General features: G+C 35.3%; 1 protein-coding gene across 6 annotated transcripts in view; it reads right to left on the minus strand.

Moving 5' to 3' along the window:
- col11a2 (collagen, type XI, alpha 2) overlaps nt 1–27,103 on the minus strand; it is a 164,547-nt gene that overhangs the window by 60,662 nt on the left and 76,782 nt on the right. For all 6 annotated transcript variants that reach the window (XM_039768901.1, XM_039768899.1, XM_039768897.1 and 3 more), the window contains 13 exons: nt 26,940–26,993; nt 25,703–25,756; nt 24,600–24,653; nt 20,292–20,336; nt 16,466–16,519; nt 12,085–12,129; nt 11,770–11,823; nt 11,561–11,605; nt 11,369–11,422; nt 5,529–5,573; nt 3,942–3,995; nt 896–940; nt 597–650 (listed from right to left, as the gene is read on the minus strand). In XM_039768901.1, the coding sequence (XP_039624835.1) occupies nt 597–650; nt 896–940; nt 3,942–3,995; nt 5,529–5,573; nt 11,369–11,422; nt 11,561–11,605; nt 11,770–11,823; nt 12,085–12,129; nt 16,466–16,519; nt 20,292–20,336; nt 24,600–24,653; nt 25,703–25,756; nt 26,940–26,993 (657 nt within the window). The remainder of the gene's footprint in view (nt 1–596; nt 651–895; nt 941–3,941; nt 3,996–5,528; nt 5,574–11,368; nt 11,423–11,560; nt 11,606–11,769; nt 11,824–12,084; nt 12,130–16,465; nt 16,520–20,291; nt 20,337–24,599; nt 24,654–25,702; nt 25,757–26,939; nt 26,994–27,103) is intronic.

The raw sequence follows: 27,103 nt of genomic DNA on the forward strand, positions 1-27,103 counted from the left end.
ACAACCTTTCCTGCTTCCTCTGGTGGTGCGTTTTACTTCACTTTATGTCACTGACTCTTTTGGACTTTTTTCTGTGAGTGGTGAGCTCTCTTTGTGCTCTATGATTTATTGAAGCCATCATGAGGTGTGTTGCAACATGAAATGTGTTACCATTTTCTTTGTTTTTGTTGTCTAATGACCAGTATTACTTTAATCTTTTTTTTTTGTTGTTTTGGTATGTGATTTTATTACTGAGTAGAAGCTTTAATGAAATGCAGGGATCAATGTCAAAGCAGTTAAGTGACACAATCTAAAATCTTTTATTTAATCATTAAAGCTTATTAAGGCAAAGTATGGTACACCTATTATGAATAAATAAATAAAACATATTTAATTATTTAAGAGTATTAAAAGGTGAAGAGAAAGAGTGATTGTCACTTTAAATAATTATGTAGTTGAAACAGTCACACTGGACCTGCTTAAAACAAGGCTGGTTTATGTCCAATAAACAATATGGTTTCTTGTTAAAAAACACAATTAACAAATCATTTCTGTATTCTTTTTAATCAGAGTAATAAGGATTTGGAATACCATATGACTAAATATTTTCCACTTACTTTGTCACCCTTCACTCCAAAGTCTCCCTTAATTCCAGGGAAACCATCTTCACCCTACAAAGAAATAATGATATCATTTAGAAAACATTTTCAGCTGTGTAATGAAAATTCCAAACTCAATATACCACAAGCTTCTTTCTTTAAGAAAATAAGTGCATGTGAAATATAATTGATATAAAACTAACTAATTATATGAAAATAACACCTTTTCTCTACTTGAGCTAAACATTTATAGCATACTGCAGTACATTTTAAAGTACATTGTTATCATTCCGTCAGCATTCTGAAGAGGCTCTTACCTTCTCACCCTTGTGTCCTTTTAGACCACGGATACCTTCTGCACCCTAGAGAAAAGAAAAACTCGATCATTTCAGAACAGAAGGACACTGAAAATTAAAGTTACAGCAGCTGCAAATATATGCATCTGTGCCACCTGGACTTGAACTGCATATATAAAAATTAGACATTGTAATATAATATGCTCATATATATATATATATGTTTATTAAAATACAATGAAAAAATATACACGAGAGAAGCATTCACTTATAAAATAGGTTCTGAAAAAACTGATTCATAGTTATGGCTTAATATTAACTTTGTATAAGAATAAGACTACAACAGTGGCAGAGAAGTACATAAGAGTGGTACAGGATATGTATGAGGGAAGTGTGACTGTGGTGAGGTCTGCGGTAGAAGCGACAGATGCATTCAGCGTGGAGGTGGAATTACATCAGAGATTGGCTCTGATTCCTTTCTAATTTGCAATGGTGATGGACAAGTTGACAGACGAGATTAGACAGGAGTCCCTGTGGGCTATGATGTTTTCGGATGACATTATAATCTGTAGCGATAGTAGAGAGCAGGTTGAGTAGACCTTGGAGAGGTGGAGATATGCTCTAGAGAGGAGAGGAATGAAGGTCAGTAGGAACAAGACAGAATACATGTCTGTAAATGAGAGGGAGGTCAGTGGAATGGTGAAGATGCAGGGAGTAGAGCTGGCGAAGGTGGATGAGCTTAAATACTTGGAATCAACAGTAAAGAGTAATGGGCACTGTGGAAGAGAGGTAAAAAAAAGAGAGTGCAGGCAGTGTGGAATGGGTGGAGAAAAGTGTCAGGAGTAATTTGTGACAGATGGTTATCAGCAAGAGTGAAAGGGAAGGTCTACAGGACGGTAGTAAGATCAGCTATGTTATATGGGTTGGAGACAGTGGCACTGACCAGAAAGCAGGAGACAGAGCTGAAGGTAGCAGAATTAAAGATGCTAAGATTTGCATTGGGTGTCACGAGGATGGATAGGATTAGAAATGAGTACATTAGAGGGTCAGCTTAAGTTGGATGGTTGGGAGACAAAGTCAGAGAGGCGAGATTGTGTTGGTTTGGACATGTGCAGAGGAGATGTGCTGGGTATATTGGGAGAAGGATGCTAAGGATAGAGCGGCCAGGGAAGAGGAAAAGAGGAAGGCCTAAGAGGAGGTTTATGGATGTGGTGAGAGAGGACATGCAGGTGATGGGTGTAACAGAACAAAATACAGAGGACAGGAAGATATGGAGGAAGATGATCCACTGTGGCAACCCCTAACGGGAGCAGCCGAAAGAAGAAGATAAGAATAAGAATACAAACAGATTGGTCTTAGGGGTTATTATTTTAATACCTATTAAAACAACATATGTTTCTGTTTAAAATGTTGGCTCTTGTACTTCAATAAACATTTGATAAGATAAAAGGAAACAGTAATTTTTTCAGGCTGTATCTGACATATGAAACAGTTTTAAGATATCCTCATATCAATTGGGAACTGAAAGCTCACATCCAATCAAAAATAAGGAAAGTCTCAACGCATAAAAAATGGTATGCAGTTTGATGAGCCGTTTCCAAATGTTAATAATGTCTGAGGACTAACCTTTATAATTGCATTTTAACATACACTGAAAATATGAAGAATGTCATGTGAAATGTTTAAACAAATGTATCTTATTAAAAGGTAATTAAGTATCACATGTAAAAGAAACTTCTGTGTCCTGTAACTTTAAGTAAATTCTGATGGCGTAATCCACCTGTCTTTGAATATTGTATTTCCATAATTGGTGCTTTGAGTATTCAGTGAGTGAGTTGTTTTATTTGTCATCAACTTAGATGAGCCTCTCAATTCAAATAGGGTTGTTGCAAATCATTTCTAACAAGTGAGATGTTTTTGTTTAAAATGTAGAACAACTTCAAAAGACCATTAAGCAGCATGCGAAAACTGCATGAGCTGAAGTTGGATGTACATGATAAGAAATAAAGCTGACCATGTACAATTTCAACAACCCTGGACCATGCAGTAAATGTTATAATATTCCACTATACAGTGGTCTTATTTAATGTAAACCAGTAACCACTGCAGTTAATAAATGGGGTAACTAATACAGAACTATCCAACACAGCATTCTGTTTTTTCTTCAAATTACAAAAGTTTTGCAGGTTGATTTTGTTTGTGTGGAAATTGAGTTGTATTTCTTTTTCCTAGCTGTACTATTTTTATTTACTGCTCAATGTATGCAAACACTCAAAATGTCACAAGTGTTTCCACAGGGGATGTCTGCTGTACTATTGACACTCATTTGATTTGCTGTTGAAAGCTGGAAATGTACCATCTGACAATTTGACCACAAGTTTAATATTAATTTATAATCTTGTTGTTATTATCCAGAATTGTTATTGGTTACCAGGAAAAGGTAAAAAAAATGGTCTTACTATGAACTGGAGGGCGAATATGATAGGCTATACCATTTTTGTAGTAAAATAATTTGTATTTTATTAGTTCAGCTGGAATGTAGCTTGGCAAGCACAAATCACCGAGTGCTTGTATACACAGTAAGAAGGCTTCAATCTTAAGATGTTTTAAAGAGAAAAATGTATTTTAACTATTCTGTTTAGCATCACTACAATGTGTGGTGTTGTCATTGTATGTACTGAATATAATATTAGTAATAGGGTAAGCATAATTGTAAAAATTTAGGAAAAATTATGGTACTGAATAAATATTTTAGACACTGCACTTCATAGTAAGGGACAAACATAATGTAAAAGGCTAAGAGAGACTCAATTAAATGTTTATAGGATTTTTATATATTTACAGTATATATGAAATTTATTTATATTCAGTCTGACAGGATGTATGAAAAATCTTCTGGATACCTAAACGTATTCCACTTTCCAAGTGTGTTGTATTCGAAGATGCATTCATTTTGAGAATTCCAGATTTAAAGACAACATATCTTCAACATTTTAGCTACTCACCAAATTATTAGCTTTTTTTAAAAAAAAAAAATTATACACTTTTTTTAAAAATTTGTACTCACCTTTACACCACGAGGTCCGGGATAACCAATGGGACCCTGAGGACCATTTGGGCCCTGTGAACCACAACAAGGAACAACATTTATTATAGAAAGAGATAAAACTCTAAAAATACAAACTAGCAAATCAACCTCAACATATCAGGGTATTCAGTAAGATTAGCTTGAAATTGTTGTACATTAGTGAGGCGTGTAGGCAAATTTTCAGTCAAAGCATTTCAATCAATACAATTACAAATATCCAGATTGCCTGTAAATTACACATGTGGAAACAAGCCATCAGTGAAAAAGCCATGCTTGGAAAAATTTATGAATTAAAGAATAAAGATCGGTGTCACATAATATAAGCTCATAACACTAATTCTAAATGCTAAAAATAAAATTTTAACATAACCTTTTAAGCAATCTTTAAACATAATTTAAGAAGAAATGGCGAAGTTGTTTTAATGACATGTTCCACCTCATTGATTTGAGTGCAAAGAAGAGGCTGTACTCATATCTTGCATATGTTAATATAAAAAACTAGAGACACTGACAAGATTAAGAAAAGTTCCTCAGTTGTAGACATGCCAAGGTCTGGAAAGGTGACATTTTTATCAAAGAATAAAGTGCTAGACATTTCATGAAAAGTCAGAAACAAAATTGTTTCAAGACAATATCAGTGTATTAAAGAACATGGCCATGTGAATCAAGAACAAATGCTGCTCTAGATGCTAACAGCGACAACTCCCAGTGTGCACTGTATCTGTAAATATTTCAGCTGTGACTACACTCCCTTTGTAAATGATATAAAATGTAATAAAAAACTTGAAATGTTTTTTCTTTCTTTTAAAACACATACATTTACTATTATGCATCTGTAAATATGCAAGTATGTAGCTAACTTTCACAGAAGGAACTTAGTTGAGAGTTCCAGAAGGTAAGGGACATGAAGCTAAAACCATTCATTAACTACATGTCCTAGCAGAGACTTTTGTAGAAGACACATGAAACAGTCATGTTTATCTGCGCTCTGCTCTTACTGGAAGATAATAGAGCTATTTTTGCTTTGTATGACTTTATCATGACAGCAGAATTGAAAATTTGAAATTAACGCTAAATTCTCATAATTAAACTCAACATTAAAGTAATGATAACATCACATGAAAACTCAGAACTCAAATACAATAATGCACTACAGTTCTGGTCATTAATTTAAGGTTGAGGTCTTCAACAACAGCAATGGAACACAAAGATCATTTTCACATGAATGTTTTTTTTATGGGGACAGCCTCAGACATATGGAATAAGTTAATAACAAATGTGGAAGATAGGATTTTAGTGACCTTCAAAAGTTGACGTGATATTATTGTGGAGAAATTTGGTTAATGAAATCGACAAGCTACTGTTGATCTGAATGGCTTGTGCTCATCAAAATTATTCAGATGATTTCATGTCCTAAATTCTGGTGAATATGCACAAGTTACAGTACTGAACAACCATCTTCATGACATATTAAAAGATTACCATGCTGGTTTCTGCAAAGATGTGTCCTTTTTGAGCAAAATATTACAAAATTAAAACAAAGGCGCTGTTTATGCACATATTTACCTGGTTTCCTTTGGTTCCAGTTGGTCCCTCTTTACCTGGGTGACCCTATAAAAACAAACATGAAGTAATTAATCTTTTGTTACTGATTATTAATAATGATAAGCAATGAATGAATAAATTACTCCATTTATAAATTTTCTGCACCCTATGTCCATTAGAGGGTAGCTATAACAGCATCGGAGATGATGTGACAACGATACTAACATTTCCCCAAATATGATGAAAATAAAAGTACCCTGATGACCTCTAAACCTGGGGCTCTTAAATTTGGAACCACAGTGTCCACTATTTTCTGTTACAGCCAATTTATCAAGTATACCCGATTCTTCCCTTTCGTTCAAGTCATATTTAATTAGTTATCTCATTTCTTCTGACATGAAATAAATTTACTTTTGTTAGGATTACAGATATCTGAGTGTTGCTCTACCATAGTTTTGAATAAAGTAAAGAAGTACAGAAAATGGGCAGATGTTCTGACATTTATTGTCTCATCATCTCATCTCGTCTTCTCAACAGCACAGCAGGCCTAGCAAGTCAGCCCAGACTTCCCTGTCCCCAACTACAGATTCCGTTTCTTTCTGGGGAATTCTCAGAAATTCCTAAGCCAGCCAAGAGATATATATAATCCTTCTAGTGTGTCGTGGATTTGCCACAGGGTTTTCACCGAGTGGGGCACACCCAGAGAAGGTCTAGTGGGAGCCATCTGGGGACATCCTTATGACATGTCCAACTGACTATTCACGATCTGGAGGAGCAGCAACTCTACTCTGAGGCTCTCCTGAAACACTGACCTTCTCACCCTATCACAGAGTGTCACCATGCACTCTGTGAAGAAACCTCATTTCTGTAACTTTTACTTGTGATCTCAATCTTTTGATCATTACCCACAAGTCATGACTACAATAGACCGGTACAGCTCCTGCAGAACAGCAGCTGCTGCTTCAGTCCACTTGCTGATCTCACATTACCTTTTTACATCACTTGTGAGCAAAATCCTGAAGTATTTGGAACACCTCCACTATGGGTAGTTGTTCTTACAGATGTTAAATTAAATGTAAATATCCGAGGTAGTTAATAATAGGAAGTGATTTTATCATAAATTACTTCTAACCCATTTCACAGCACATTTGTAGTCTTTTTTTTCTAAAAGAAAGGGTACTGTCAAGTGGTCTCTGAAGATACAACTGTTGGGGCAGTGACTTATTTCGAGGAACACAAATGTTTGCTCCTTCATCTCATTAAGACCCAGCATAGTAAGGCACATATAAAAGTGATAATTATTCCCCATTACAGCTAAGGGTCTTTCCTAATTAGATGTTCTACTGAATCCATGCTCAGTTCTTCCTTTCAATACATGTAACGCTATTTCAATGTCTTACTGTTCTCTGTTACTCATTAAAAGTTCAACAAAAATTATTCTCCGACTTCCGATCATGGACAGCTGCTATTCTTTTGTTTTTCGAATAACGCACAATTTTCAGAAGTCTTGAAATGAGGGAAATAATAATTTGTTTTGATTGTCTACATCATTAATTTGTTCCATAGCAAGAAATATAATTCCTTTGATAATACTGGGGGTGGGGAGGTGTGATTTTTTAATTCCTAGAACAGGGCAGTTTAGCTGTACATTCTTTTTATATGCTTTACATTTGGGTGTTGCTTCATGTAATCAAAATTAATCATTAATTTAAATAAAAAAAATATTTTCACCCAATGAATTCATTTAAAACTATATATGTGATCCTCTTGTGATTTCAATGAACAAACATGGCAATACTGAACTCCTAACATATGGAGTAGACAGTTGTACATTTTAAGGGAGCATCGGAGTTTTGAATAGTTTCTGCATTTCTCAGTACGGTTAACAATGTCTCAGCTAATGATGTCACACTTTAACAATGGAGCTTCCATAGAGATATAATAAATGAAATCGAATAGCATTGTAACACCATCGTAATCGATCATATTACAATATTAATATTGCTATTAATGTATCATTATTACTGTATTTCAATAATTTTATTAATTTATGTACTGTATGTATTATGCTAATGTTAAGGTAGGTTACTTGAGGTTAGGGTAGCTTTGAGTAGGTTATGTCAGGTGAGGTGTATACTTGAAGTGTCATTGGCAAAAATGACACAAAGGCATTTCTGTGCATGCTGCTGGTGTGTGGAATGTAGTGATACCTTGTATCAAAAGTCAGCAGAAAATGACAACAGGCACAGAGGTACACCACAACTGCCTTAATATATGTCAAGTACTTTTTTAATCCTGTGTCACATAGACCGTGCAGTGTTCATTGCTGTCCTGCAGTCTTTTACTGTATACCTTCTCTAAGCATAACATTTCCAACCCTGTTTAATTCAAATAGGTGCTGAAAAGGGGCTGCAGCAGAACCCTGCAACATGAGGCACAAAGCAGGAATCGTCCCTGAACAGAAGGCTACAGTATTGTAAGTGAGTGCAATTTAGTAAGATCTTTCCTTTACAAGTTCTCACTCTGGTCACTCCATGTATTTTTCATATCTCAGCCATTGATTAATTGACTACTAAATTGGCCCGATATAAGTGAGTCTGATGCAAAGGGACTGACATCTTGTCTATGGTCATCTTCTGCCTTGTGCTCAATTATGTCTACACAAGTTTTGGCCTTGCGCAAGGTTTTGACAGATTAAACATATATATATAATAAATATACAAAAGAATATGCTCTTAACCCCTTGTAGGCGATTGTCGCAAAATCGCTACAATCTGCTTCCAGCCTGAATGCAGCCAAGGTGGCATACCATACCATACCATACCATATTTATTTGTTGAGCTTAAAAACACAGCATTACAACTGACCAAAGCGCTGTACAGTTACAACAAGCAGGACTAAAAGCAAAATATTAAAATAAACATTAAGAGAGAATTAAAACAGAGATACTAAAAACAGGTCAAGGGACCAAATAAAATAGAGAAAATAGCAAAAGACAAGTGGAAAATGAAACAGGTTAAGAATTAAAAGCCAATGTGAAGAAGTGCGTTTTAGGCGAGATTTGAATGTGGCGACTGAAACGGCTTGCCTAACCACTAAGGGCAGGGAGTTCCAGAGCCTGGGTGCACAGACGGAGAAAGCCCTTTCACCACGAGCTTTAAAACGTGCCTTGGGAACGGTTAGGAGCAGCTGATCTGTGGATCTAAGAACACGAGGGGGATTGTGACAATGGAGCAAGACACTCAAATAGGCGGGGCTAGACCGTTTAATGCCTTATAGGTTAGGAGGAGAATCTTAAAATCGATTCTGAATCTAACCGCAGCCAGTGAAGGGTTTTCATATGTATCCCGCCAATGCCAATCGATACGTATTCAGTATGTACCAAGGATCATATTGGAAGTACTGGTCACGCCATCTAGTAGTCGTAGTGGAAACTAAATCCACCTGATGGAAGCGAAGTGTTGGTGTGGCCGTGCATGTGGATTTTGGCAACAAATTAATTAATTAATTTAGCATCTGCTTGACAGCAAAAATACATATTTCTTTTTATATAATTGTAAATAAAGTTAGGCAACAAGGGCTTAAGAATAGCAAACAGCTAATTATGCAGCTGTGCATTTATAAAGATGGGGTGGCACTATGCTTCCTTCTATAGTCCAAAGCTATAAAAACTGTATTACTGTCTAAAGCAGGGGTCGCCAAGTCCAGTCTTGGAGGACCACCATGGCTGCAGGTTTTCATTCTAGCCCTTTACTTAATGAGTGACCTGTTTTTGCTGCTAATTAACTTCTTTTGAATTCATTTTATTTGACTTGCTCCTGAAGACTCAGACCTCTTCATTGTTTCCTTTTCCTTAATTAGCAGGCAAACAATAATGAGATACAAAATGAGCCAAAACAACTGGTGTCCATCATACAATATTTGAAAATAAAGAAAGGTGAAGGTCTCAGGAATGTCGATTTGTTCAGGTCCCCAAAACATTTGAACAGTGCTCTTAGAAAGAGAAAATCAACAATTTCAGAAATGTCTGCTAATGCACCACAAGAGCAGCAACAAGCCATGGAATTAAAGAACGGGTTTAATTAACGATAAGAATTGGCTTTTCATTAAGCAGCTGGTTGGAGTTTGAGGCCCTGACTTAGTTGGTCTTCTGTTGGCTCCCTCACTTCACATTTCATTTCTGTTTGGGTGCCATTTAAGGAAGGAAATGAAGCAATTTAGAAGAACAATGAAGAAATTCAGGGGAACAAATCTTAAAACAGCAATTCAATTCAAATAGAAAGTTAATTAGCAGCACAAACAGGGCACTCATTAAAGGAAGGATTAGAATGAAAACCTGCAGCCACGGTGGTCCTCCAGGACTGGAGTTAGCGACCCCTGGTCCAAATGACTAAGAGTGTGTATGTGAGTGAAGGTACACTCTGGGGACCCACAGGCTCCATCCCGGAAGGCCGCAGTGACTGCAGGGTTTTTGTTCCAACCCAATTTTCAATTAGAAGCCAATGGTAGCTGCTGAAGCAGTTGTGGCTCAAGCAACATTTGGTGAATTGCTTTCATTAACTTGTTTGTTAAGATTCTCACCCCTTTAATTGCTTATTTTAGTCTTTACGAAGTTGAGCTCTCTGTTTTTTAATGCTTCTTGTTTTTTTTAATAAACTGACAATTAGCAATGAGAAAGCAGTTCACCATATGAACTAGTGCAATTTACACCTATGTGCATTCACCATGAAATATTGTTTTAATAAAATATACTTAAGAAATGGAAGTCAAGGGCTGAGAATAACTAATCTTTTCTGGGGAATAAATTATTTATATGATATTCTTACGTGAGGTGGCTGAATGAAAACATTAACAAGCCCTAAAATTAAATAAGTCCTATTATCAGCAAAAATTGGCTTTGAATTAAGCAGTTGGATTGGAACAAAACTTCCAGCCCTCCAGAACCAAATTTGAGGAATGCTGGTGTAGTCCATTATGGGCTGGTATCCATTTAAGGTCTGTTTCTGCTTTCTGCCTGTTAATGCAAAAATAAACAGCAGAATCCTAAGACACTGAATTGACTAATGAGTCAAAAAATGGATCGGTATAAAGAGTTTCTGTCTAACAAAGAGTAGTTTTCTGTATTCTGTTATTGTTGTAGTAGCAGAGCAAAATGCTGGTTTATTGAAACTGGTTTAATGGTATAATAAATCTGTCTGTTTTGTTCATGCCATGCCTTTATGAACCTAAGTTCACTTAATATGTCTTTTCTTTGTGCTTTTTATTGACTTTCTTCATTGGCCATCTCTCTTGTGGATGCCAGATGATGCAACACTCAGATGAATGGACGTATGCCATATTGTTTACCACCCACTTGCCTTTGTTCATCTCACATTCCCACCCTCTTGTGGATACCGGATTCCATTATGCCCAGGTACAGGCACAGGTGCCAGACAAACAGACGTCTTATTAGTTTATGTATATACAGTATATTGAGATATGTATTTCAGTATTGTTACATTTATAATGGTCAGCTACTATGATTCTTCAATGATCTCAAGCACTTAGAAACCCTTTTATTATTTAAGGTAGAGTATAAACATGTTGTCCTTGCTCCTTCCTATTCTCCAAAAATGGGGATAATCTCGTTTTGGTGTGCGTGTTGCACCTAACATACTGCCAAGCAGTCAGGTACAAATCAAAAGAGAAGGCAGCAGTGTGTGACACTAGTAAAGCCATCTCAATATTTACTTTTTTAGTTTCTGTCTTGTAAGGAACTGCCTCTGAAGAGTAACAGTGTGCAGAAATCTAAGTCTACACCTACAGCACATTTTGAGCGCAGTTAACTCACTGTCTGCGGCTGAACCCGACTCCATACTCACAGGAGGTCCATCAGCACCTGGCATTCCTGGCAATCCTGGTTTTCCTTGGGGACCCTGAGAGCAAATAACAACTGAGTTAAAATAACATGAAGGCAGTCATATATTAGTATTACTATCATTGATGAGGCTTAATTAAAATGTATGACAGGAGATATGAGCTTAGATAGCCCACTTTTATATACACAAACTCACCTTCTCTCCTGGAGGCCCCATTGCTCCCTGAGGTCCTGGTGTTCCCTATGAATAAAAATAAAAACAAAGCACAAAATTTGAAATATTTTCTTTTAGGTTTACTTGTCTAGAAGTAGGCAGATTCATCCTTTTAAAAATGTAAATAAAATAAATTAATTGCTGAGTGCACTGTCTTCTGTGGCATAAATTCTGTTTGACACATTGCTTACCTGAGTGCCGGGTGTGCCTTGTTGTCCTGGTGGTCCTGGTTCTCCTTGTGGACCCTTAATACGAAATTAAAATAAAATGTGCATCAGTCTTCAGCCTTTTGGCTGCACCTTATCTTGTTAATAAAACCAAGAGGTCAAACTGTTACAACAATATTAAAAGAAGAATAAATGATAAGAAGAAAAATCATCTTGTTTAAATTAATTTTCTATGAAACAAATTACCTCTACTTTCATTACCTCTTTACTCAGTTTAATAACTAATAGAAATATCAAACATTTATTTTGTTGGTTAATCTTGTTTTTTTTTAAACTTACAAGATTTCCTTTGGGACCAGAAGGGCCATCATTTCCACGCACACCCTGAATAGAAACAAAACATTTTTAAAAAAAAAATTGCAACACACAGACATTGTAAACATTTTTATTCCAAGTATTTATGTGAGACAAATGTTAGCTGGCCAACAATCCACTGTGTGTTTACACCACAACATGGTAAGAAGACATGTTTATGAAGCACAGAAACTCAACAAGGAACTATTATAATATTAGGAACAATGGCACTCTTCCTATCCTCTTCTTTGCAAATCCAAGATGCAGGTTTACAGTAGAAAATGTTCACAGGACAAAATGTCACATGCTAAGTCATCTTAAGAGAAGAAATGTCAAGCCCTACAAGAGAGATAATGTGCTGTCGTACTTTAGAAGAAGACTTTGGTAATTTGTTGAGATATGATGTGCTTCCTGGTTTTCATTTCGGTTTTATTTAGTTTTAGAAGCTTTTTACTTCTGTTAATTGAAAATTATATTCATGCACAATGTAGTTATTTTGGCTCCTTTTTTCCAGCTTATGTTGCCTTCTGTTCTTTGTTTAATTTATACTTTTGTATTTATTACCTTGAACTTCAGTGTGTGCCATGGGTGTGTATTGCCATGCTGGGTGCCAGCCTGCCCACTTCCTAATGTGCTTAACATTATTGTGCTTCTTTGGGAGAAAAGTATTTTTGGCCTTGAAGGTTTATTTGTTTTAAAACAAAACCACTTTCAGTTTTGGTTCGCTTTTCAGGAGTTTAGGACCTAGACGTCTGGAATAGGTGGTCCCAGGAAATTTCAGGGTTTTTTTTTCCTGTCAAACTGGACTTGTTGCCCTGGTTCAGGAGTTGCACTACCCTGTCATATTTCTTTACCTCTTAATGGACTTGGCCTGACTGATCTTACTGAGTAGAGACTAGGCTTTCTTTGTATGACTGTGTATGTCATGCTGGGAGCAGTGTCTCTGTTCAATATCTGTCAAATCCATTATCAATCAAGGCAGAAGCCATTTTTGTCTCTCATCCATCCATGGCAGGACCTGTCAAGTGTTTTTTTTTCAGCTGGACAGGCCTCTAGGTTCCTGAGTTTCTGTTTGTCTGTGTATCTGACCATTCAACAATCCATTTACTTTCTTTGTCTTGTCTCTGTTTACACCACAACAAAATGGAAACTGCTTACCCCATTTTTGCTTGCCTCTGTAACTGGCAAGACTACAACCAATTAACAGCTGCTTGTCGAAGTCTTTTGTCATAACGTATGTGACAGCTGTCCTTGTTCTCATCTTTTCTTCACTGGCAAATTGCTAAATTTTACCTGGACTGCAGCTTTTTTTCTGTGCACTAAGCAGTTTGTTTAGACGGCTGCACTACAACTTTGTGGAATTTCTGATTATGATATTGGTTTGCCTCTGACCTAAATTCTGGAATTCCCCCTTATTTTAGATACACTAATATATCCTTTCAATGTCTTGTTTGGAATCATTCCTTGACTCCGTATTCTCTTTACTCCCTTATAAAATAACATTTGTATGTGCGCTTTTCTGGTTCGACTCAATTTGGTTGAATACAGTTCATTTTTAAGTCAGTGGGCACAAAATTTTTATTTTTCATTTATCCAGTTGGACCATGACATAATTTATTATTCGTTCATTTTCTTAATCGTAAATACAAAGGTGGCTGTTGCTTATCATTTTAACCTTCCAATTTCATATTTTAAAATATCCTGACCAATGCAATCAGTACTGCTTCATTTTATATAGGACCTTTTACTGAGCTCACCACCAGACAGTACAATACTGTACAAAGCACTCAAGAATATATATCAGACCAACAAAATACAGTAACAGGAGCAGTTCTGAGAATTCATGGTCTTCATAAATTTAGAGAATATAAGTTAGTCCAACAAAAAAATGAAAAACAAAAGCAAACAGTCTGCCAGGCAATGATAAAAAATAACTGAAAATACTCCTTGCCAGTTCATCTAAACCAGTGGTTTTCAAAGTATTTTGGACTATGGACCACTTTGCCAAGGACCTCTTAAATGCAAAACTTTTCTTATTGTAAAAATTTATTCTACTCTATGTATCATGCAAAAATGCTAACAGCTTGCTGAATCCACAATTTCAAATCTCAGATGTCAGTCACTGACCCACAATAAATCCTTAGCCCTTGAAGACACATACATTTAACAGAGACTTTGTTCTTTCAGTCATTACCTATAGCTTATAAGGTAATGCACGCTGCCTTGGAGAGAAAGAAGGAAAACTACACAGAGCTGGCAGCTGTGTGCTCACAAGCAGGATGGAGGGTTCATATGTATCTATTGGAAGTTGCGTGCCGAGGCTACACTGGAGTATCCACCCAGCAGATCCTGAAATACCTTGGGATCACAAATTCCAAACTGAAGAAGTCTGTAAAAGACCTAGCGGAGGAGGAACAAGGGTACTGGCTTTGGCTCTGAAGAAAGGATAAGGTGTGGGGAAAGCAAGGATCTTAGGGCTGCAGTCTTGAGATGTGCCAGGAACTAACGAAACAAAACATCAATGAAAGAGGGCATTTCCCAGCTGATGACCCTGCAGCCAGCATGGAGATGTGTCAGGCAGAAGTGCCCAACAGGTGGACTCCCCTGTGCTTGTATTTAATTCACCTTTGGTGAGGACAGGAGTTTAGATCAACCGGCAAACCGAGAGCTTTGTCTTTAGACTCAACGTCCATTTCAGCACCACAGCACGAGACAGCTCCGCTGCTCCAGTCTGCTTGTCACTCTCATGTACCCTCCTTCTGTCACTTGTGAACAAGTTTTTACTATTGTTTTCTCTTAAACTAATGAGGTAGTACAGAGCAAATGGTTTGAATCTATTATTATTTTTTCACATTAAAGACTACATCATGTTTATAATCTTTAATAATTTGTTCATGTTGTGGAAACATATTATTAAAAAAAACGCGATTGCTTCACTGTTTTGAAGTCATAGCTTTGAGTACCAATGAGCCTATGAAGTGATTGTACCACTTATTAGCAAAGCTCCAGAGAGGAGTAAAGCTTTTTAGAGCTGTTTTAACAAGGACATGGCAGTGGGGACAAACTTAAGCAGCTGCAAGAAAAATAGAAAAATGTCACCAGTGTAGTGTATCTGTTAAACACTCATGTTGTAGCTAAAGGAATAAGTATAATCAAGGAAAAATATAAAAAGAAAGAGCTTTATCAGTTGACCAAAATACAAGCCCAGGAGAATGTTCTGTGGTCGACATTTGTATCATTTACGATAACTCTGTTCTACTTTCTAACATTTTACTGCTGGATAGATTAAAGAATGACAATTTGCCAGCACTGTTCACAAATTAAAAATTGACTTATAACAAAATAGTGATCAACATGTATGGAAAAGGTGAGCTTCTTCATTTAATCATATTACTGGAGGGCCTGCTGTCAGCTGCCAGGTTAGAAGGTCAGAAGGTTAAACAAACAGTCAGCTCTGTCTGTGCTTATGGATGATCAAGGAATAATATCAACATCGTGTAAACAGCTACTAAGTACAAAGTGATACACATGGGCAAAAGGAACATCAATCATATATAAAGGATGGAAAACACGGTCTTGGAGGAGTCACCTCAAAAAAGGATTTAGATGTTTATGTTGACTAACACACTAGAGAGACTACATCTTGGTCACCAAGTTAAAAGAAAGACATAGAAACACACAAATCTGTGCAGAGGAGACATTTTGTACCCTGACACACTCAGAAAATTAAAACTGTTCAGTCTTGAGCTGAGGAGAATTTGTGAGGACCTAATGCAGGTTTTAAAAATGCTTAAAGGCATTGGTAAAATAGATCCAGCAGAATCTCAATCACATATTTAAGGACACCAGAGGAGATTAAGGAAATGTCCATTTAGGAATGAAGCTAGGAAGCACTTCTTTATGCAAAGAGTTGTGGGAATCTGGAACAAACTACTAAGACATGCAGTTAAGGCAGAAACATTGGCAACCTTTAAGACATATCTGGATGAGATATTGAGACAGCTTAGCTATTAGTCTGATGGACTGAATGATCACCTCTCGTTTGTCAGATTTATTATGTTCTTATGTACTAACTTTGGTCTATGTGAGTAAACTGTGTAAAATGTAAAAGCTGGATCTATATCTCGTATATATACATGGAGAAAAATGCTCTTCTTAGTCCTAATAAAACAAACTTTAAAAAATGTATTTTTAATACATGTGAATGTTGTATAGTGATGAATATTAGCAACTTATTGAAGCAAAGAAGATAAAATGTAACAAACTTTGCAATATAAAAATGCTTTGCTTCAGAAAACAAATATTACAATATATATCTAAATTGATTTGAGTACCATTTCTCATGTAATAAATGATTCATACTCACGGGTGGTCCAGGGATGCCAGGAGGTCCTTTAGGCCCCAACAAACCACGGGGACCCTATCCATGCAAAAGAACAGAATTAGCAATCAATAATAATAGTAATAGTATAGTGTATAGAAATTATATTCCAATATGAGACCACAACATAGTATGGGTTTTCTTTTATAATGTTCTACTGGGAAAAGAAGAAAAATTAAGACATTACAATCTAAAAAAACTATAATGTGAGAATAATGAAGATTTTCAAAGCAGTGGAAGTTTAAATTTTAGTTTAAAATTAATACAAAAATACACACAAATGATTTCCTTATCAAAACAAATTAAGTTGTATATATTTGTAAAAGATAACATCTCGTAGCATTACAAACATGAACGAACAGCAAATGTAATGTCATTTTGTTTCCAGTAATCACTCATCCATGTTTGAATTCACTTTTCAATACAAGTTTGAATATGAAGATCTTGTGTACTGTTAGGGACGGAGATGCGATAGCAATGGTCACTGCAGCCCAGGGCATTGCATTCTCTCGCACAAACGCACAGAGCTTAGTCAAACCTGGCCAGTTTAGAGTCTTAAAAGCTTGTCTTTGGATGATAATATTTAAAAACAACACACATTCTCTATAGACATCATTTCAAACAGCCATTGTTCCAGTGTTCAGGCGCTCTAAGTCATCACCATTTCCTACTGTAAAAACCTAAAATGGTAATTTTGCCATTAATTTCTGCATATCTTTCATATAGGAGAATATTAATTACTTTATTACATTGTACAATTAATTTGGTTTGCGAATTTCATATAGCAAACTCATAGATTTTTTAAAGGAATATTCCACCCAAAAATGATATTGTTTTATTTATTACTTACCACATGTAATCTTTAATAATGGCCTAGAAAATTTTTTAATTTTATGCTTTTGTGGAGAATGGACATAACAATATTTCTAATAAAATGGTAGCCTATGACGACTAATGCTGGACAACAGCAAACATTATCAAAACAGTCATTAAAAAAAGCTCACATTACTTTTGTCACATAATCCATGTGTCATATCATCCATCCATATAATCACAATGTACAAAACACATGTATTTTTTGTAAAATATTGTTATTTGTGTATATTTGGAAAATTAAAGTAGTCCACAAACAGGAAGCCCCTTCACATGCTATTGTGCTTTTGAATTGAAGACCTGCCTCTTTTCCTCATTCATTGGTCAAGAGCCCTGACTTCAAAATACATGAATTTTGCACGTAGTGAGCATACAATTAGATGACTTGAAATATAGATTATGCTACACAAATAACTTGAGATTCTTTTTCATGAAAGTTTTTGATATTGTTTGCTTTTGCTGTTACATCCATTCTCCATAAAAAAATTGTAACATATTAAAAAATATATAATTTTTAGGTGAATTATTCCATTACATTCAGTTTCTTTCATGGGAGAAACCATCATGAGAGATTGACAAGAGCTGAGTTTGTGCACAATCGCACTTTGGAGTGGTCTGAGGTGGCTTCACTGAGACACATTTCTCTTGATATTACATATTAAGTATAAGACCTGTAAATACTTCAGAATAACAAGTAATTTTATCATCGTACCAATAAGCTGCACTGCACAGAGAAGAATAACCTATCTGCTGATGTTTTATAAATGTTATACACAGTAGACCCAAAGAAGCATTTCTTAAGGTCTCCTGATATAAGAGTAAATGAGTAATGGATACATTTTTGTAGTACCTAAACCGAAATGTTACTATTTAATTTTAAACATAATATTAAAATATTAATTTAAAAATAAAATTTAATTTAAAATAGTATGGCCTAATATGTCTATACAGTGGTGTAGTGGTTAGCGTCACTGTCACACAGATCCTGGAATTTGTGTTTGAGCTGTGAACAAATGAGAATGTTTGAACTGGGCATATAAATTCAGTTCAATTAGACTTTTCTAATTTATTGTGCTGGAAAAATGTGCAAATGATTGTTTATATATTAATTACCCCATTTGTAGTGATGGGTGAGAAAAATTTTAATCCCATGCAGAACGAAGATAACAAAGATTCTGGCGTAATAAGGGTATATAGTGGACAACAGCAAACAATTTCAAAAATGCCCATGAAAACAAACTCCTATTACTCATATTGTCACATGATCCATATGCGAAGTCATCCAGTCATATGCTAGATAAACCACCTCCACAAAATGTTCACATGAACAAAAGTGAAATGGACTCAGGCGCAAACAGGCATTTGAACTATTGATTCACCTTTCATTGTTACATTTATATTCATAAGACCTTGGGAAACAGCACAGTTGATTTGACCTCCTACTTGTTGAAGTATCTCCGAAATAAAAAGTATGATTCATATTCTACTCTTTTCTTTAACACTTAATCTTTAGTTTTACATGTCTCTAATTGCACGATTTTTGTTGATATTGCGTTAAGCGTTTGTTCATCAATGTATAAACTGTTACTGGGCTGAACTCCCTACTAATGTATGAGGTGGGGAGGCAGGTCTTCAATTCAGATACTCATTTGCATTTGAGCGTGTTCTGTCTTGATTCATTTTAGCATCTTTTGGAAATGGTTTGTTTAACAACCTTATTGTAAGTGTTGGGGAAATTATGGTCAAATGACTGGATTACTTGACGTGGATTATGTGACACACGTAATGTGAGATTTTTTCATGGACTTTTTGATATCATTTGCTGTTGTCCAACATTGGTCACCATAGACCTTTGTTGTATAAGAAACTTCATCTTCTAAACGTTATCTCAGTTTTGCATAAAAGCAAGAGATTATACATTTATCTTGGCCATCACTAATAACTATATTCAAGTAAGAAACATTAAAAAAATATTTTATTTTTGTGTAGAATTTTCCTTTAAGGGATTTAGCTAAAGGATAGTCATGTTGAAAGCAAAGTTGTGTCACACAGAGTTTCAATAAATCTATATTTATTTATTATCTATATTTATACTAACCTATAGTTACATGAATTAAAATCATGAGCTTATAAAACTATCTGATTGCTTGTCTTTCATGAGTCATCACAATTAAAGGGCACCAATAGGATGGGGACTTTATTCTCTTTTTAATGTTGCACTTTTTTTTATCCTGTTGTTCCACTTTTTCCTCACTTTAAAAATAATAAAGCTCTAATGCTTGCTTAATGTGAGATGGCTACCTTGATGTCAGTAGTCACATGTCACGTACATCATGTGCCTAACAACCATGCAGCACCAATCATAGTGACCAGACGTACAAAATGGTGGAGCACATGAAATCTAGAAACCCCAAATCATGTTTCTATGAAAAAACAAATACATAAAATGGTGACACAATGACATCATTAAGATAAAAATGAAAAATATTGAAAACACAAATAGCAACAAAATTCAGAAAAATAAACTACATAGAAACATAAAAAGTTTAATATTAATGAGGAAGGATTTTCCATGTAATGGACTGGGATCTTATCTGTGGTTATTTCCTGTATTCTACAACTCATATTCTTTAATTTTCAGCATTAACTTGCATATTTTTAAATGATGCATTAAATCCAGGTATATGTATGTCATTGTATCACTTTAAATTGTATGAATTTCCATTTATGAGCTCCATCTGCTTTATTCTGTTTTACCATGCATGTAAAACCATAAGGAGCAGCCATGTCTCTTTCAGTTAACGTTAAGACTAATGGGCAATGAGAAACGAGAAACAGCGTCATTAACAACAGTAAACACCTAAACAGTACAAGATGATAAAGAACAGTAAAGGTGGAAACGCATAATCAGGCAGAAGTCAGTATGTGGCAGACTCACTGGTTCACCTGGAAGTCCTCTGGGTCCAACTTCTCCATCATCTCCCTGTAACAGAAAAAAGAAAAATTAAAACAAATAAAAATGCACATGCTCTTAATAAGGCAAAATGTTATCTATAATCCCAGTAAAATTACATTACTGAATAATTAAGATCTTTATTTACAATGATGTTAATATATTGCATCCAGTCTGCATAAGGCAGGATTTCACTTTCAGATGCATCCAACAGTTTTCTAAAAAAAAAAATTTTCATTTGCTATTTAGATGTACATATAATTTAAATTTTAATAGTAGTTTCTCATGATATGTATTTTAAAGTAAATATGACATTTGCCTTTCAGCCAGTTTAACTGTAACTTTGTAAAGAAGGCTGGCAATCACAGGCAGTGAAGATGACCCGTGAGGCTATTGCACTCCTTGATGTTGGAGTCCCATCATGATTCTAGGGAGTAAAGCAGTTCAGAGGATGTGGTAGAATGTCTGTCCTCAAACTTTTTTAATATGGTATGTGTGTGATTTTTCCCCAAAACAAGCTAAGTAACCAGAGGTATCCTACATATCCTTGAACCTTTGCAGTCCATCCAGAGAATTTGGGATAAATGCACAGTTATGGAGAGGAAAAGCAGAGATTCCCAGAGATGGGAACAACAGGATACGCCTAACTTGACAGAACATTTCTCTTTGTAATTTAACATTTATACCTCTGAAAGAAAATCAACAAGATCAACCAACCCTCATCAGCCCAACTACAGCCCCTGCACTGCATCTTCAGTTCATTCTTACTTTTGATCAGAAATTGTGATAAATATCCACCTTTTTATTACACCCGCAACTTAATTGAAATTACCGCTGCAAAGCCTTTAGATTCCTTAATGTTCTCCAAATTGGCTCAGCATATTCTCTATTATTGAGATATTAACTGTTTGAAACAAAAAATGAATTCTCAAGTGGGAAAATTTAATAAAAACTGCCATTTACTTGATGTCCAACCTACTGGCCTTCAGTGCTTAACACAAGGATTGCTATTATTTTTTTTTTTGCTCTAATTTGGCTTTCATAACAATGTGTGACTGCTCCTCTTGATAAACTGGAAACTTAAAATTAGCCCAGTATGATTGAATGCTGGTGTGTGAATGAGTGTGCCCTTTGATGGACTGGTGCCCTGCCACCTGTGTTTAGAAAACGGATCCATGGATGTTTCTTCTCACTGCTTTTATATTAATAATCACATGGAAAAAGCAGAAGCCCAGTGATTTCTGGATTGTATACCATCATTTTGATGGAGGATGGAGGTAAGAAAGAAGGTGATCAAATTCATTTTTTATCATGAAGACTTCTTTTTCTTTATGATATTGTTCATTATCATAGGAAGGTGGCAACTCATAACCATTTTAGTTCTTTTTAGTCTGAGTGCTCTGATACTTTGTTTTCTCCTCATTCATTGAATTCTCCTCTTAATCTTCTTCATTCTCTTTTTGTATTGTAAAACCCTCTTAGAGCTTCGGCTTTATCTTTTACTTTTCAATTCAGAATTTTCTTCCTTAGCAGGAAAATATGCGTATCTGTCATTTACAGTATACCAAAATATCTCTCTTTACATAAAAAATGAGGGAATCAATCGCTTGACTATTAAATTGTTTTATCAATATGTCTGATTTCTTTGATCTGATTCACTTTCTGTCAGACTGCAGATTTCTCATGGGTGTTATAGGAGCTTTAACTGGCAAATATAAGAGAAACAGCAAACAAAAATAATAGTCATTATGGATCTAGCTCCACAAACTGCAACCAGATTTATTAAATGAACTGTCAATAGTTTTTCACTTACATCTTTTGCAGAATGTACATTATGTGTTATGTTTGCATCAGGTAAACATTTTTACAACATATTTTACCTGTATAAGAAAACAATACACATGTTGGAATAGAAAATTAAGATGTATAATAAGTATTCAGCCAATATGCTCTGTTTTATCAAAAAGCCATATCAGACCTGGCTCTCTGGAATGAAACCTAGAGAAAGACCCAGAGCATGCTGGGGGAGATTATAAAAATAATAATTAAAAAAAAAATAGTCCCCAGAAAGCTCTGGTTTTCCCTGGTTTTTAGTTTGAACCATAAATGCTGTACATAACAAGTGATGCAAAAGTAAAAGAATAATGACAGATGCGGGGAAAAAGGAAACATTTTTAGAGGTGAAAGAAGCCACACATAGGAGCATGTGCTCATTACAGCGCATTTCCACACCCATCACATGGCAGACTACCCAGATTGAGATGTGAGTGCAGCAGTGCAACGGGTGACACCTCAGCACCACACTGGAACAGTATGAGTTGGCTGGAGTGCCAATCCTGCCACCAACCCCCAAGTTTTCCATGTAAATTGGAGGACCTGCTTGCAGGGTTGGATGCAGATTAACGTCATACCCAGGATGAATCAATTGCAGGTTAAGGGCCTTGCTCAGACATGTGGGTTGTTAACATTAAGTAAACACCCGAGATTAGGCATGTTTAGTAACAAGGGGTCCTAAAAAAGAGTTCAGTGGAGTATCCAGCTGGGCATTGTACAAATGCTTCTTCAGGGAAGCAAAGTGCTGGGAAATGTGCAGAGTGGACTTTAGTTCGTATCTCAGCTCATGTGAACACACACACACATGCTGTTGAAAACAAGTTCTGACATTTTATTGACCAGGGTAAGTTGGTAAAGTCATGATGGCATTCATGCTGAAATTAAGGCTGTTTATCTTCACATACTGTCCTGTTTGGCAATAAGTAGGCCTGTCGTGAAAGGCTGGATAATGGGTACAAGGACCTCCTCAGCATATTGTTGTGTGGTCATACTGGTCCTAATAAGCAGCAATTGTAGGCTTTGGAACCCCACACAATGATATGCACCATAGGTCCTGTCTCTTGGGGAAGAGGAAAGAGGTAATCATAGGAGCAGCTGCCCCCAAATCCTCAATCTTAAAGCAATTCTAGAGAAAAGTCACAGTGTTTAAAATGTATCGACAAGTCTGTACCAGCTGCATCTGAGTTTCCCACCACAGGAACCAGGGATCATTCAAACTCAGGAACTTATGTAACATTTACACCACTAAAACACTTGCTATTTGTAGCTCATGGTGTTTTTTTAGTGAGTGGGGCTTAGGTGATGAATTGTGCTGATTGGTTAATTAAAAGCACTGACACCATTTTACAAATCTGTTAACCAGCAGCACCATAAACATATAAATTAAATGTAGCTCCTGAAATAACATGACTACCCTAATATGAATTTCCCCTGGGATTAATAAAGTATCTATCTATCTATCTATCTATCTATCTATCTATCTATCTATCTATCTATCTATCTATCTATCTATCTATCTATCTATCTATCTATCTATCTATCTATCTATTATCACACAATTCAATGAAATTAAAGTATAATGATCATCTACAAACATTCACCCATGATTCCTGCTTCCTGTATTCAAATCTACATTTCTGCCAGTAAATGACCAACTTTTGAGAACTTTTTTTTACTTTTCCAGAAGCAAAGTGAAGAGTGTAGTCAGTTAAGTCACAATGGAGATTAATATTAGTGGAGTTTCAACACAAGATTTAATGTGTGTCCATTTGAGAGATGCTTATACTTTGAATTAAATCAGTCTTTAGCAATGCATTCAAAGCCTACAGTTACAGGCAGGTCATCACTGTTTAGTATGCATGCTACTTCTAATCTATTCAAGAGAGTAAAACAGAGAGTGAAGAGGCATGTTTTCAAACTTATTGTTTTATCAAAAATCAGACAAACTGATTTGGCTTTTATTAGTCACCCAACACCTCTATTTCATGAAAGCTTAAAACTACTACAAAGCTTAAAAATGCGTGTTGGTTGAAAATGGGCGCACTAAATAGACATCACCATCTAAAACAGGAGTAATTTGCTGTTTTACATGATTTTTGATATTGTCATCTTTATAATGCTTATTTGTTCATTTCTATTGATTTCTTACCTAAACCTTTCTATATATTTTTATGTACTGAAAAAGCTATCCTTCTGTATATTTCACGCCTATGTTTGGATTACTGATTGATTAATTTGATCTTTCATATTATCATAAGTGCCAATTTGGTTAATTGAATGATTGGTCTGTCATTTTCATAATTCTGATATTACTCATAATGAAGGCACTAGACACACCGAGTGATTAATGTACTGTAGGTATTAATGCAGTTATATGAGACTCAGTAGGTGCTTAAAATTCATTCTAGATGATAACAAAAGAGCTTCTTAACAAATATATTTCCTGAAGTCTAAACTCACCCTTTCTCCATCCTCTCCAGGACCTCCAGGTGGTCCTGATGCTCCAGGTTCTCCCTACAGCAAACAAACACAGAAATTAAAGATTTTACTAGTTATAGTTAAGAGAAACACTAGATCTGTAACTATGTCTGCCTTCAAATGCAAAGTAAGCAACAATAATACCATACAGCTTTTATTTTGTAATTTTCTGAAAATTAGTTTTCCAGGTTTTATTACGCTTGTTTAAAATACTTATAGTTATAAAGAAAACTTAGAAATACTAGTTACCACTACACTCTGTCACAACTTGATGGACCCAGGTTTAAATTCCCGGTCAAACTGTTGCTTTGAATTCATGGAAAGATGATAAGATCACATTTTGATAAACAAAAATATTTCCATAAAATTTTGTTCAATTTTTTAATTGAAATTAATTAATTTTGAGACAGTAATCCACACTAGCATAACATTAAGCGCAGCATCCATATTAATTACCCGGTGTTGAAATGATTAACAAATTCAGAGAGACCAAAGTTTGAGGTGAGGAAAGATAATGTGTTTTGGAATGGCCATTGTCAAATGTTGTGGATATCTTTTAAATAACTGAAATAACATCCGCAAAAAATTAATTATGTTTATTTATTTATTCACTCAGCAGATCCATTAGAGAGAGACATGAAGCTGAGGCCTACACCACCTTTGGGAAAGGGTGACGGAGATCCTTTGTTCTTAAAATGTATTTATTTGATTGAATATACAAATATGTAAAATTGATATAAGAATGTATATAAAACTACAAAACATTACATAAGAAATAATTTCCCTCACACAGACTGTCCAGGTGTAACAGGCTACAGTTTTTAATACCATTGCACACATTAGCAGCAGATCAGCCAGCAGGTCAAATGCTCATGACAACAAACTGGAGCCCAAACCATGGGACTGTAGCTTGACAGTTGCACAAATAAATTTGGAGAGTGGTCAAGTCAACTTATATATCAGTTTGCTTATATAATTTCTTATCATTAGCCTTTATAAAATGGTTACAAAGTCATACAAAATTGATTGTACATTCATAATATTAAGGATTTCCTAATAAATTAAACAAGTGTGGAAGTACTTACTCTGTGTCCTTTGTCACCAGGCAGTCCAGGCAAACCATCAAAGCCTCGGTCACCCTGTAAGGGACATTGAACAGTAAAACAAGTTCAGAGGTGGTAAAAGATAAAGAAACACACACTAAATATGATCCTCTCAGTGAAACAGAATGACAATTGAATGAACATTAAACTATAGGCAAGGAGATGGATGAACAGATGCTATGGAGGTTATGAATGAATGTAAAGGAAAATAAGTTTTAATTGTGAAAAATACTTTGTAATAACATTGTAGCAATAACAATTTATCTGACCCTCTGTTCTGTTATGTGGTGTACAAACAGAGTGGTTACAAAAAGCATGCAAAGCTGTGCCTGAGAGTTCTTAGGTGTTCTGTGATCAATTATTTATTGAATATTCCAAAATTAGTAAATTAAGCAAAACTGCACAGTTTGCAGTGATGCCTTCTAGGAAGTTTAATTGTAGTATCTCAGGATACACATCTCATTATGACAATGTGCTTTTTACACTTGAGTTGCTTAAAAAAAATCTTAAAAAGGGGAATGACTTTATTTTGGTTTTCATTGTCTGAAGACAATTTCAGCTACAGAAAAACTGAGCAAAATCATACAGAAAAGCACGTTTATTAGTAAAATAATCTTAATTGTTGGAAAAACGCAAACAGATAATTACAGCAATATTGTAATTGTAATACTGATGTCTAGTGATGACTATTAGCCAAATAAATAAGATATTTTTCATCTATAATGAGACAAACAATTTCAGATGCTTTTTGCTAAGTATATTAAAAGAAGAACAAATTAAGCATAGACTATATGATAAAAAAATATACGTGATGTCCAACATGAAAAATATGGGATGAGATACAAAAAGCAAAGCCACTGAAGGAATTATCAACAGTATTGATATACCTTATTAATTTACTTTAGCAAATATTCAAACCAGATAATAGTAGGTAGGCATACAGTACGAATTTACAGTCGGCTGACAGTCTACCTATTTGAGAAAGAAATGTTTAACTGAAAGCCGCAACAGTGAAGTTTATTTTCTACACCAGACTTATTTTGTGACCCAGAGTAAGTTGCTTAGCCAACTATTTTCCTAGATGTGGAAATATGAAATCAAGTCTGTTCTTTACTATTTACTTGTAATTTAATTTTTTAAAAGTCATAAAATAAAAATACAAGATAAGCAGCTTTCCCTTAATCTGTGATTTAATTCTTTTATGAAGGAGTTCTTTTACCTTGGATCCTGACTCCCCAGGCATGCCGCGTGCCCCATCTGCTCCAGCACGTCCCTACAGAAAATAAAGTAATAACATTTTGGGGGATATGTTGAAGATTCGATTTTATAACATATAAATTACGTTTATCTTGGGTGAACATATCCTATAAGCACTAGGTAATT

The sequence above is a fragment of the Polypterus senegalus genome, chromosome 11 (genome assembly GCF_016835505.1).
Source record: "Polypterus senegalus isolate Bchr_013 chromosome 11, ASM1683550v1, whole genome shotgun sequence".
NCBI lineage: Eukaryota > Metazoa > Chordata > Cladistia > Polypteriformes > Polypteridae > Polypterus > Polypterus senegalus.